Genomic DNA, 13,531 nt, shown 5'->3' on the forward strand with positions numbered 1-13,531 from the left:
GAGCCTTTTTCCTCGGATGGTGATGGCTAGCACGAGGGGACATAGCTTTAAATTGAGGGGTGATAGATATAGGACAGATGTCAGAGGTAGGTTCTTTACTCAGAGAGTAGTAAGGGCGTGGAATGCCCTGCCTGCAAAAATAGTAGACTCGCCCACTTTAAGGGCATTTAAATGGTCATTGGATAAACATATGGATGATAATGGAATAGTTTAGGTTAGATGGGCTTCAGATTGGTTTCACAGGTCGGCGCAACATCGAGGGCCGAAGGGCCTGTACTGCGCTGTAATGTTCTATGTTCTATGTTCTATGTTCTAATCAATATTTAGCTGCTGTTTACGGATAACAATTGTAAACTTTCAAAGCACCTTTACAATAAAGGCCAAACAAAGCCCTGTATGTTCCAAGGAAGGGTCACCGGACGCGAAACGTTAACTCTGTTTTTTTCCTTCACAGATGCTGCCAGACCTGCTGAGCTTTTCCAGCAACTTTGTTTTTGTTCCCAGTATGTTTCGGCTGTTTAGCAGCACCCTGCCCATCCAGATACAAATTTATTTCCATGTGAGAATGGGGCTTTGAAACTAAACCAAAGTAAAACTAACTGCAGAACACACAGCAAAACTCCATTTCCAATCAGGGAATCTTGAGTGAAATGCAGATACCTAGCTATGGCATCAAGTCGCTCACGAGAGTTTGGAGATTGAGGGCCAGGGTGGAGACTGTGAAACAGTACAGTGGTCATTTAGTAAGTCAGACAGGTACAGCGCCAATAGCTGGGCAGTTCTGTTTTTTTAACCAATTACCTGCTCACTAGCACTAACCTCAGATGTCTGCCAACTCCATATTTAGAATACACGGGTAAAAAATACATAGTCAACTGTAAAACAATTACAGTCCCAACTCCGACAAATCCCCAGGGACATCCTATGGAGGACGTGCAAATTTCAACTATCCTTACACATTTAAAAGTAAGCTGGTGAAAGAATTTTTTCTTCTCAGTCACAGAGTTGTACAGCACGGAGACAGACCCTTCGGTCCAACTTGTCCGTGCTGACCCGATATCCTAAATTAATCCAGTCCCATTTGCCAGCATTCGGCCCATGTCCCTCTAAACTCTTCCTATTCATGTACTCATCCAGATGCCTTTTAAATGTTGTAATTGTACCAGCCTCCACCACTTCCTCTGGCAGCTCATTCCATACACGCACCACCCTCTGTGTGAAAAAGTTACTCCTTAAGTCCCTTTTAAATCTTTCTCCTCTCACCTTAAACCTATGCCCCTCTAGTTTTGGACTCCCCTACCCTGGGGAAAAGACCTTGCTAATTTACCCTATCCATTCCCCTCATGATTTTATAAACCTCTATAAGGTCACCCCTCAGCCTCCAACACTCCAGGGAAAATAGCCCCAGTCTATTCAGCCCCTCCCTGTAGCTCAAACCCTCCAACCCTGGCAACATCCTTGTAAATCTTTTCTGCACGTTCTCAAATCTCACAACATCTTCCCTTTAGCAGGGAGACCAGAACTGAACGCAGTATTCCAAAAGTGGCCTAATCAATGTCTTGTACAGCTTCAACATGACCCTCCCAACTCCTATATTCAATTCTCTGCTGCAAAGTGTTGTGGAGGCTAGATCAATGGGAGTATTTAAAGAGCAAGTAGATTGGTAAAAGATCGAGTGTTCCAAGGAGTTGATGCAGATCAGCTGTAATCTTATCGAATACTAGCACAGGCTCGAGAGGCTGAATGGCCCATTCCTGTCTCTTACACGTATCATTATCATGCGATTAAGGACTGGGAAGGTGGAATAAGTTAAGAAAATATATTAAAAATACTTACGTCTGTGTTTTTCCTGCACAATCTAAACATTATCTGGAAGATAAAAACAAAACCACATTTCAAAGAGTGAATGACTGAGCAGAGGTGACCCTCCGCACCCCTCCCCCAGGAGTCAAATTGGGAGGCAGGACCTGTAATCGGCTTCTCCGCTCTCCATCCGTCTGAAGTTCCAGCAAGTCGTCTATATTCACCTCTTCTGGCATCTGCTCCTCCTGGACAAGGCAGAAGGAGAGATTAGGGCCGGCTATCCTGATCCCATTCCGCCCCCACCCGTCCCACACAAACTCTTGCACTAACACAAACTCACCATGCTGCTGCTCCTGGCTCACCCTCCCGGGATCAGCGGGCTGATCTTATCGCCAAAGGTCAGCAACCTGGGCTTGGGTTTATGGCACGGGGTTTGCTCAGTGGGCTGGATGGCTGGTTTGAATTATAGAATCCCTGCAGTGTGAAAACAGGCCCGACAAGTCCACACCGCCCCTCTGAACAGCATCCCACCCTGACTCATTCCTCTAACCCTGTATTTCCTCATGTCTAACCCAAACATCCCTTGACACTACGGGGCAATTTAACACGGCCAATCCACCCTAACCCAAACATCCCTTGACACTACAGGGCAATTTAGCACGGCCAATCCACCCTAACCTACACATCTTTGGACTGTGGGAGGAAACCAGAGCACCCGGAGGAAACCCACGCAGACACGGGGAGAATGTGCAAACTCCACACAGACAATCACCCGAGGGTGGAATCAAACCTGTGGTCCCTGGCGCCGTGAGGCAGCAGTGCTAACCACTGAGCCACCGTGCCACCGTTTGGGTTGCAGAGTGGCACTGACAGTGTGGTTTCAATTCCCACACCAGCTGAAGTTACCACCTTCTCAACCTCTCTCCCCATGGTGACCCTAAACCACCACAGTCACCCCTCTCTCTCTCTCTCTGATAATGCTCTCTGGGGCCATGCTACCCTTACCCTCACCGCTGGAGTTAATAAGAATGAAAAGGCCTGAGGGAGTTTAACAGGACAGACGGTGAGGAGATGTGGGCACTAACTGGACCAACGTTTGTTGCCCTATCCCCAATTGTGCCTTGAACTGATTGAAATGACCCAGAGGGCAGTTAAGAGTCAACCATATTGCTGTGGGTCTGGAGTCACATGTAGGCCAGACCAGGTAAGGGTGGCAGATTTCCCTCCCTAAATGACATTAGTCAGCCAGAATAAATTTTAGTTTACAACTGTTGACCATAGTTTTTGTGATCACTGACACTCATCTCCAATTCCAGATATTTTACCTGAATTTGAGTTCCACCAGCTCCTGATTGGAACCCATGCCCCAGGCCATTAGGCTCACCTTCTGGATTACTAGCCCATTGACATCTCCCTGGGAGGAGGGGGGACATTTAGAACCGTGGGACACCCTTCCAAAACTGAGGGCTTTCCTATTTAAGATGTAGTTAAGGAGGGTTTTATCCCTCAGAGATTGTGCCTTTTTGGAACATTCTTCCCTAGACAGCAGTGACAGCAAAGTCAGCTCATATTTTTAATCGATAGATTGTAGACTAATGTCGAGTCAAAGGAGTGTTGAGTTGACCCGACAATCAGATAAGCCGTGATCTTATTGGATGGCAGAGTAGGCTTGATGGGCAAAATGGCCTACAGCTAACTAGTCTGCTGGGCTAAGCCAGTCATCGATTTGGTTTGAAAGACTCATGATATTTTCAGATGAGTCAGCCATAAAATCTCATTTATAAAAAAAACTTGAGCAACCAGTCACCCATTTCAGATCCAACATTATCAAACCAAAGAGCCACATCAGAGCCAATGCCACAGTCAGAATGTCAATAAGGCGTTAAGACCTCACCAAAAATTCATGTGTTCTAATCTCCAGTCCATCCAACAAACAACTCCATCATTTAATTCTCATACCAGGTCCCATTTACTCGCGATTCTCCTGAGCTCACACTTGATCTCCATCCAAGTGTTCAAATCTCTCCACAGCTTCACCATCTCAATCATCTCCTCCTGCTCTGCATCTCTCCGATCTCCATACTTCTCCAATTCTGGCCTCTCGCTCTACCTCAATCTAACCACATCCCCACTGGTGCCTGTCCTTCAGTGCCCAAGTCCCTTTGCATTCCCTCTCTCTTCATCTTTCTTACCTCCTTAAAGGAACAGCATATAGTCTTTGACTCTCTCAATTTCTCCTTCTTGAGCTCAATGCCAAAGACTTATTCAATTACACTCCTGTGGATTTTTTCTTATTCAATAACAGGATGTGAGTGTCATATGGCTGAGCCCAACATTTATTGGCCGTCCCTAATTGCCCCTTGAGAAGGTGGGGGTGAGCTGCCTTCTTGAACCGCTGCAGTCCATGTGCTGTGGGTTGACCCACAATGCCCTTAGGGAGGGAATTCCAGAATTTTGACCCAGCGACACCGAAGGAACGGCGATATATTTCAAGTCAGGATGGTGAGTGGCTCAGAGGGAAACTTGCAGGGGGTGGTGTTCCCATGTATCTGCTGCCGTTGTCCTTCTAGATGGAAGTGGTTGTGGGTTTGGAAGGTGCTGCCTGAGGATCTTTGGTGAATTTCTGCAGCGCATCTTGTAGATGGTACACACTGCTGCGACTGAGCGTCGGTGGTGGAGGGAGTGGGATGTTTGTGGATGTGGTGCCAATCAAGCGGGAGCTGCTTTATCCTGGATGGTGTCAAGCTGGAGTGTTGTTGGAGCTGCCCCCATCCAGGGCAAGTGGGGAGTATTCCATCACGCTCCTGACTTGTGCCTTGTAGATGGTGGGACAGGATTTGAAGAGTCAGGAGGGGAGTTACTCGCTGCAGGATTCCCAGCCTCTTGTAGCTATTGTATTTATCTATATGGCTGGTTATGCAAATATAATTAAATTGGCTGTGATTTTTATATCAGATTATCATTCCCAAATCTGCTCTTTGCCAATGTTAAAACTTGACGAGTACATTAACATTAAGTTCTCCCCAAGGCACACAATGTTGTGGAAATAACTGGGATAAACTGGGAACAGATGGGAGAATTTACTTTGTGGTAAGTAAAAGATTTAGATTAATCATGAACATTTCCAGTTATTTCCTAACAAACACAAGACGTGAGAACAAAACAAGGAGAAGCAGCAGTGGAAATAGCTCCTCGCTGAACATAAAGAGCATAATAACTTGCATTCATATAGCACCTAGCACATAGTAAAGCATCTGGAAGAACCCCACAGCAACTATTAAAAATAACTTGGACAATGAACTACATACGGCAATATTAAGGCACATGACCAGGAGCTTGGTGGAAGAGATAGATTTTAAGAAGCATTTTAAACGGAGGAAAAAGGGAAGTGGATAGGTTTAGGACAGGAATTCCAGAACTTGGGGCCCCAGAAACTGAAGATATGGCCCTTTTAAACATAACTGATGTAGAAAATGAATCCAACATTGCATATTAGACTTCTGAATGGACCTCTCAAATTTCAAATTTAATGTTGATCTTGCTTTTTGTACAATTTTGTGTAACTTTGTATAATCAGCCTATGACCTTTATACGTTATGATCTGCCTGTACTGCAAGCAAAACAAAACTTTTCACTGTACCTAGGTACATGATACATAATAAATCAAATCAGAAACCAACACAAGACTAATGATCACAACTTGGGAGCTCAGCTCCTTTTATTATGAAGGTACGGCTCTCGGAGATATACAGAAATTTGGGGAATTGTGACTCAGATTAAAAGGTCAAATCTGAACCATGGGAGACCAGTTAGGGAGGCAATATAGTTGTTGATAATCTCAGCAGTTTGTTCTTGCTGAACTGAAAACGATTGCGGTGAAAATGTTACCAGGGATTCTCCCTCTGCACTCCCTCAACATGTCCATTGAGATCTAGAGTGAAAGTGAACCAAGAGATTCCATGATCACTTTTTAATCAGTCAACACTAGCCCAAGTGACAGGAGGATAATGTACATAGGGATTTAGGGTACAGAAACCTGCCATTCTGTTCAAACAGTCTATACTGGTGCCTCACCTGCAATGTTAAAGGGTTAATATCTGTTCTGCTGACATATAAGAAATTAGGTGCTTCGTGGGCGCCCCTGTCTCGCAGACAAAATGGGGTAATCTAGTTATACTCTGTTCTCTGTAAATGTTGAATTAAGGCTAAAAGGATAAGGAACTACCTCGTCTCACACATTGTTTTTGGGCAGCTAACCTTTGTTTTACTGTTAGATGATTAAGTTACGTGATTATGGGGGAGAAAAAAAAATTGTATCTTGTATGCATGTCTGACTGTGCTGTAAAAACCTATATAAAGGGAGGACGGTTCCCTTACAGAGAGCATCGTTTGACACGACTCCGCAAGCCCTGAGAAGACTGTTAAGTGATCCTCCAAAGCTTGTACTTGCTTATATAAACTGTGGCTATTCACTGAAGTTGGCGTATTGCACTTGTATCAAGTGCGTAGGAATCTCCTAAAAGGGAACTCAACATTTGGTCGCAGCGGTGGGATTCCAACATATACGGATCTTTGAGACGGACTGAATAAGTGATTGCCCGTGTGATGGTGACGTGAGACGGATGGGCCCACAGGGTAAGATTTACCTTGATCTCTCTCATTAACCTATCATTCAGTCGACCCCTCGTCCCCTAGAACTCTGTAGTGACGGAATCTCCGAGATAACCTACGCACTTGTACGCCGACGCGTTTGTCTCAGGGAGGGTTGAGTCCCCCTGGAATTCGGGGGTTAGAGTCCTCCTAACTGTAAGCACCGGGAATTCGGAGGTTAGAGTCCTCCAACACCGGGGTTCGAGTCCCCAGAACGTAGTACCTAAGGTAAAAGATAACTACAGAGTCTGTCTCAACCACCCTGCCTTAGACCGGTTGTTAAGAGGGGAAATCCCCCACGCGAAGATCAGGACCCTGAAGTGGGTGAGGAGACCAAGGACACTGGACTAGTATATAGAGATAAGTAAGAAGTTGAAGCGTTAAAGTGGGACAGACGTTGGATAAGTCGGGTGTCAGAACCCCTCTACATCAGTTACGTCGGGATGACCCCGAGAATGAAGAACGGTTCAGACGTCTGTCGGCATGCCTAAATAAGAAATTGGGAAATGAAATTTGGCCAATAGGGGGAACTCGGTATGTAGATAAATGCATAAAAGCGGAAGAGGCAATTTGGAAACGTAATACGGGGGCAAAATGGAAAACTTTAATATCCACGTGGAGAAAGACTGCTGAGGAAATAATGAATAAATCTAAACAGGCCAGCTGGGAGAATAATGAACGTCGGAGAGGGATTAGAGTATGTGATCATGAGGGAAACCCTAAGTCGTGGGAGGTGTTGAAGCAACGGTGTGAGGATTATGATATGAGTAAAGCAGAACAGGAAAGATTGAGAAAGGAGAGGCAAAATAAGGAATCAGGGTTGAAGTGTCAAGCCGGTTTATCATGTGGGAATAAAATGGAGGTACCTCCTGACATGTCTGGTCTGCCAATATTGTTCCAAAATAATGACACCGATGACCAGGAGGAGGATTGGCAAATTCCGCCTACTGTCCCACCCGCCCAACCACATCAGCACTATACGTCCAAAATCTCCTCAAAGCCATCCTCCTCCCCAAGCAATTGGCCATAATCAAATGTGTGGCCCATGTAATGGACAATATGGATATCAGCAAAGGCAACGCCAGAGCTGATCAAGCTGCCAAAGATGCTGCAACAGCACGCAATTCTATTGTGTCCTCTATGAACCGGCAGGTGTTAAATCACTCACCTGCCTCGAACACAACAGGCATACCAGACATTGTCACTGTGCAGCGTTTACCGGGGGACGCCCCTGACTCAGAAAAAGACATGTGGAAGACGCATGGGTGTTCGCACTCTGCGTCAAGAGGTCTCTGGATCACTCCAGTTGGCCAAGTGTGTATACCTGATGCTTTGTTACCGATGCTGATTGACTGTCTTCATACTGATACCCACCTTGGCAAGGAGGGAGTGAGTAATATCATGTTACGTACCTGGTGGCACCCCCGATTGGCTGAGGCAGCCCAGAAGCGTGTCAGGTCATGTCGGGCGTGTCAGCAAAATAATGCTGGCCAAGGAATGTGGTGCGTAACAGGGAAAACACCCTTCCCAGGCGGCCCATTTGAATGTATTCAGCTTGATTTCATTGAACTGCCGTGTGTACATTGCTATAAATATTGTCTTGTTATTGTTGATGTATTTAGCAGATGAATTGAAGCCTTTCCAACCACTAATAATAAAGCCTCAATGGTGGTAAAATTACTACTGACAGAGATCATACCGAGGTTTGGAGTGCCTCGACAGATTAGTTCAGACAATGGCCCCTACTTTGTAGGGAAAATCAACAAAGAACTATGTGAGGTGTTACACATCCAACAACAATTCCACTGTGCCTACCACCCCCAGGCGGGAGTGATAGTCGAAAGAGCTAACGGAACTCTCAAAACTAAATTGACTAAGCTAACATCCAAAACCGGCCTTAACTGGCTAAAGGTTTTGCCTTTAGCTCTGTATCACATGAGAATAACACCCCACTTCACTACTGGACTCTCGGCCGCAGAAATAATTTATGGCCGACCCAGTAGGACTCCTTGGGATGCCGACCCAGACCCACCTACCCACGTAGACTTAAATATTATGGGAGAGGAAATGCAAAGATACTTTCAGCAGCTAACATAGTCTCTAAAGTTTCTCCATTCACAGGTAAAGCACGCCTTCGGACCACCATCACAAGCGACGGATCAGAGCTCAGACGACCAGAACGAACCCCCCAGACTACAAACGGGAGACCTCGTGCTGATCAAGGACTGGGATCGCCCCAAGCTCGGACCCAGGTGGAAAGGACCATTCCAAATACGTCTCCAGACTCTGACTGCGCTTAAAGTCAAAGGGCAGAATCGCTGGATCCACCTAAGTGACTGTAAACGATGGGCTCCCTCACCATCTTGAAAATAATCATTGGACTGAGTATTGTTCAGACTGTGAGTGGGTTGGAGGACAATTTGTTTTATAAGACACATATCCTACTGTATGGTAATCGAACAGTGTGTTATCTGCTAGCACAATCTGTAGAAGCTTTGTTTGTAGCAACCCCAGGATGGAACCCTCACCAACTCTGTGAAGTAGATTATTCTGGTGAGCCTTGCCAAGGGAAGAGAGGAACCTGGAGCAGGAGTGTGCAGGGTAAATGTGTAGAATTGATAAGTAATGGCCCCTCCAATTGTACAGGTACTAAATCTAAGTCTGGGAAGGAAGGGGCCAACTGTATGGATCCTAACAGCTATCTGCTTTGTTTTAATGGTACTGGAAGTTGTTGTGTATATGCCTTAGTAAACGTCACCCACCATCCCCATGATGCTTCCTGGCCCCATCAGTGTGTAAAACGGACTTGTACAACTAAAGGAGGGCTATTGAACTGCCCCTGTTTGGAATCAAAACCGGTAAATATGACTTCAGGCATACAATGGACTTGTGGGAGTTGTAACGGCACCCACGTAGAAATGGGGTACGGGACGTTTCCGTTTCACTCCTCAGACTTCCAACCATTTAAGGGTCAATCCTCCTGGAATAGTTACAAGATAGTCCGTAAGTCCGTTACCTGCTACCGTGCTAAGAAGGGATTTGTTTTCCTTCTCAATGGGACCTTTTCTACTGCTACTCCAACTTTGCCGGTGCTATTTGCTGTTGGGACCATTGGGCCTCTCACGGTCCCTTGTCCCCAACGAGCATATACTCGACGATGAATTGTCACACGCTTCATAAGCAAGGAGTTTTGCGCCGACTGGCAGGATCCAGTAACCCTGGGCTCTTCCTTGGGACATGGCTTCCTGGGAACTGTCACTTTGGGAGGCTCCTCAGGGGTGGTGTCCACTAAAAACCGAAACTACCTTATATGTGGACTCACCGCCCTGGGAAATAGCACAATCTTGGCATTGGAAGCAGTAAATCAAGAATTAGCCGAACTTCGGCTCTATGCTCAGCAAACCCGGTATGCAGTGGACTATCAGCTGGCTCAACAAGGGGGAGTTTGTACAATAGTAGGAGACAAATGCATCACCCATGTTACGGACGAATCATACAACATAACCCACGCCATCCAGTCTATTAAAAAACAATTGGATGATTTCAGACAAGGTAAAGGAGATGACTGGCTAGGGTGGCTACTGGGAGGACCCTGGGGATCCTATCTATTGCATGGGCTAGTAATTTTTGTTGTTATAATCATTGTATGTTGTGTGTTAATAACTTGCTTAATTACTGGTTGCAAGATTATTACGAAAGCTGGCGACGTCTTTCTCAGCCCACATTTAGTTGGTTATCATGGAATGATAAAAGGAGGGAATGAAATGTTAAAGGGTTAATATCTGTTCTGCTGACATATAAGAAATTAGGTGCTTTGTGGGCGCCCCTGTCTCGCAGACAAAATGGGGTAATCTAATTATACTCTGCTCTCTGTAAATGTTGAATTAAGGCTAAAAGGATAAGGAACTATCTCGTCTCACACATTGTTTTTGGGCAGCTAACCTTTGTTTTACTGTTAGATGATTAAGTTACGTGATTATGGGGGAGAAAAAAAAATTGTATCTTGTATGCATGTCTGACTGTGCTGTAAAAACCTATATAAAAGGGAGGACGGTTCCCTTACAGAGAGCATCGTTTGACATGACTCCGCAAGCCCTGCGAAGATTGTTAAGTGATCCTCCAAAGCTTGTACTTGCTTATATAAACTGTGGCTATTCACAGAAGTTGGCGTATTGCACTTGTATCAAATGCGTAGGAATCTCCTAAAAGAGAACTCAACACACCGTCCTCCCACTCTATTTTAGCGCAACCCTATCGCTATACCTTTCTAATATTCAAAACTTACCAAAGATCCTCAGACAGCCAAACCCACGACCACTTCCATCTAGAAGGACAAGGGCAGCAGATACATGGGAACACCAGCCCCTTGCAAGCTCCCCTCCAAGTCACTCACCATCCTGACTTGGAAATATATCGCCGTTCCTTCACTGTTGCTGGGTCAAAATCCTGGACTTGCCTCATTAAGGGCATTGTGGGTTAACCCACAGCAGGGGGACTGCAGCGGTTCAAGGAGGCAGCTCACCCTCACCTTCTCAAGGGGGCAACTAGGGACGGGCAATAAATGCTTGACCAGCCAGTGACACACACACCATACAAGAGAGTTTAAAAATCATTTTCCCCTTGTGTGTTGATCCAGCTTCTCCTCAAAGTAATCACCTCATGTTCTCCTTGTGGAAGGGAGTCCCACATTCTCAATTTCCCATTGGATTTATTAATAACTGTCTTATATTGGTGGATCCTTTAGATATGGTCTCACCCACACATTTTTTGCTACGTTGGCCTTATCAAAAGCTTTGGGAAGCTCCAAATAGCCTGTTGGTGGGGAAAGGTCAAAAGATTATCTCATTATTTCACTAGCTCACACTTGTAAGATGCGTAGATGTGGGCAGGGGATAGGTTCGGGCTCAGATGGAACTTCTCCCCAGTCAAGTAGCTCAGTGGATGCTGGGAAAAATGGCCAAGTATGCTCAATTACTGGGTTAACGATGGGATGAAGATTACAGACAGAAAGGATTGTCACTTTATTGTTTTCACATCCTGTCACATAAGTGGCAGAACGTAAATGAAGTTTAAACAGTTGAGTATTTATTTTCCTGGCAGGAAGGGAGTTCAGACAACCGGAAGTAATGAGTTTGAATTATCTCGGAATAACTTCAACCCAGTTTTCCCAGAATGTCTTATCTCAAAAACAGTTGGCTCACAAAAAACGGTAGGTTACTAAATGAATGGAGCTTGGTTGATGAGGACAGAAGGCAGAGAGAGAAAAAAAACGACTTGCAATTAGACAAGAAAGAGATGCAAACCATTTGGCCTATCAAGCCTGCTATCCAAGAGAATCATGGCTGATTTAAAATCCTATCTGCCCTTTACCGTGCTGTCCATCTATCTCTCATTGTCCAAAAATGCATGAACATCTTCTTTGAGCTTATCAACAACTGGCTATCTGCTGGAGTACACTGTTCCAAAGGCACACAACACTCGGAGTTCAAGATGGCACCTCCGACAGCGCGGCGCTCCCTCCGTGCCGACCCTCCGACAGCGCGGCGCTCCCTCCGCGCCGACCCTCCGACAGCGTGGTACTCCCAACAGAACTGACCCTCTGACAGTCTGACTCAGAGACCCACACACAAACACGTGTTGAAACAGAGTTTGGAATTTGACCCGATGTGGGACCCACCTTGACAATTCCTGAACTGAAGAGATGGGCAGGAGGGTTGGGTCGGTCTCTCAGAAGGAGCTGACAATGGGATCAATTGTAGCTTCAGTGTTTGGCAGGGGACAGTGCCAGAGTGAACAAAGGTACAATGGGAAGGTCATCACAAACGGTCAGGGATGGAGCGTACACATGGTCTGCTGTTGCGAGCTGGCAGAGATTGTTTACCAGCTGCTATTAGGCTCACTTATTTTCAAAGATACAGAAAGTTGGCACCTTCACTGTAGCCATCTCTCAAAGCCCTTTGACAATGCGGTGCTGGTTTCTATCAATGCCTTCCCTAGCCGTGCGAATCAGACACAGACACCATAAGAGGAATTGCACAGTTCTCCGTGATATTTATCTTCATGGATTGTGTGACAATTATAGGGAGCTAAACTCGAGTAGACGAGCCAGAAAGAAAACACAAGGTGACTAATAGTTGGTTTTACAAGCACTTGATTACAGAACAATGACAGCCCTCAGTTCAACCTCTCAGTGAGGAACATTCGGTGGCATGGCAGCTCAGTGACTGGCACTGTTGCCTCACAGCGCCAGGATTCGATTCTGTGTGGAGTTTGCACATTCTCCCCGTGTCTGCATGGGTTTCCTCCGGGTGCTCCGGTTTCCTCCCACAGTCCAAAGATGTGCAGGTTAGGGTGGATTGGCCGTGCTAAATTGTCCCATAACGTTCAGGGATATGTAGGTTAGGTGGGTTAGCCGTGGGAAATGCAGGGTTACAGGGATAGGAAAGGGGGATGGATCTGGTTGGGATGATGTTGGGAGGGTAGTGTGGACTCAATGGGACAAATGGCCTGCTTCCACATGGGAGGAAATCTACGATTCTGCTCCTTGAGCCTATCTACAATTCAATTCGACAATAACCGAGCTGCACTTTAATTCCAACATTATGCCTTGGCTGACCCTCCTGTAACCCCCTTAAACAACTGTCAATCAATCCCTTCTCTGAAGTTTTCCATTGGTGCTGCCCATTCCCAAAAGCTTTCTTTCTGCGGGGAGAGTTATGGAGATTTCCACTTGCCCTGTGTGCTAAGAAACTGTTTTCTGGCACCCCCACTCAACGGTATACATCAAATCTTACAATTCTGTCCCTTTGTTCTACACTACCCTGCCTCCACAAAGGTTATAATTGCTGTATTTGCCAACATTTCATCAAATCCTTTAATTGTCTCAAACATTTCCATTTGATCATCCTTTAATCATCTCCACGTGAGTGTACAAGCCTCATTTGTGGCTACTGTCCTCAGAATTTAACACTTCCTGCCCCAGGCTGATCAAATCTAGCAAGGAGCAGCTCTCAATACAGAGTTTCATCATCACCCTCCGACAGCGCGGCGCTCCCTCAGCACTGACCCTCCGACAGCG

General features: G+C 45.8%; 1 protein-coding gene across 4 annotated transcripts in view; it reads right to left on the reverse strand.

Annotated features, from left to right (window-relative positions):
- The window catches only part of LOC109911982 (protein phosphatase 1 regulatory subunit 14A-like), a 29,067-nt gene that overhangs the window by 10,560 nt on the left and 4,976 nt on the right, over positions 1-13,531 (reverse strand). For 3 of the 4 annotated variants that reach the window (XR_007265770.1, XR_007265769.1, XR_007265771.1), the window contains exons 2-3: positions 1,968-2,048; positions 1,837-1,869 (exon numbers count right to left, since the gene is read on the reverse strand). Coding sequence is in view for 1 of the 4 variants with exons in the window: in XM_048618145.1 (XP_048474102.1) it covers positions 1,837-1,869; positions 1,968-2,048; positions 11,110-11,142 (147 nt within the window). In the remaining 3 variants the exon portion in view is untranslated. Of the gene's footprint in view, positions 1-1,836; positions 1,870-1,967; positions 2,049-11,109; positions 11,149-13,531 lie in introns of those variants that run through there. The other variant, XM_048618145.1, reaches the window with a different exon arrangement.

The sequence above is a fragment of the Rhincodon typus genome, chromosome 39, assembly GCF_021869965.1.
Source record: "Rhincodon typus isolate 14 chromosome 39, sRhiTyp1.1, whole genome shotgun sequence".
Lineage (NCBI taxonomy): Eukaryota > Metazoa > Chordata > Chondrichthyes > Orectolobiformes > Rhincodontidae > Rhincodon > Rhincodon typus.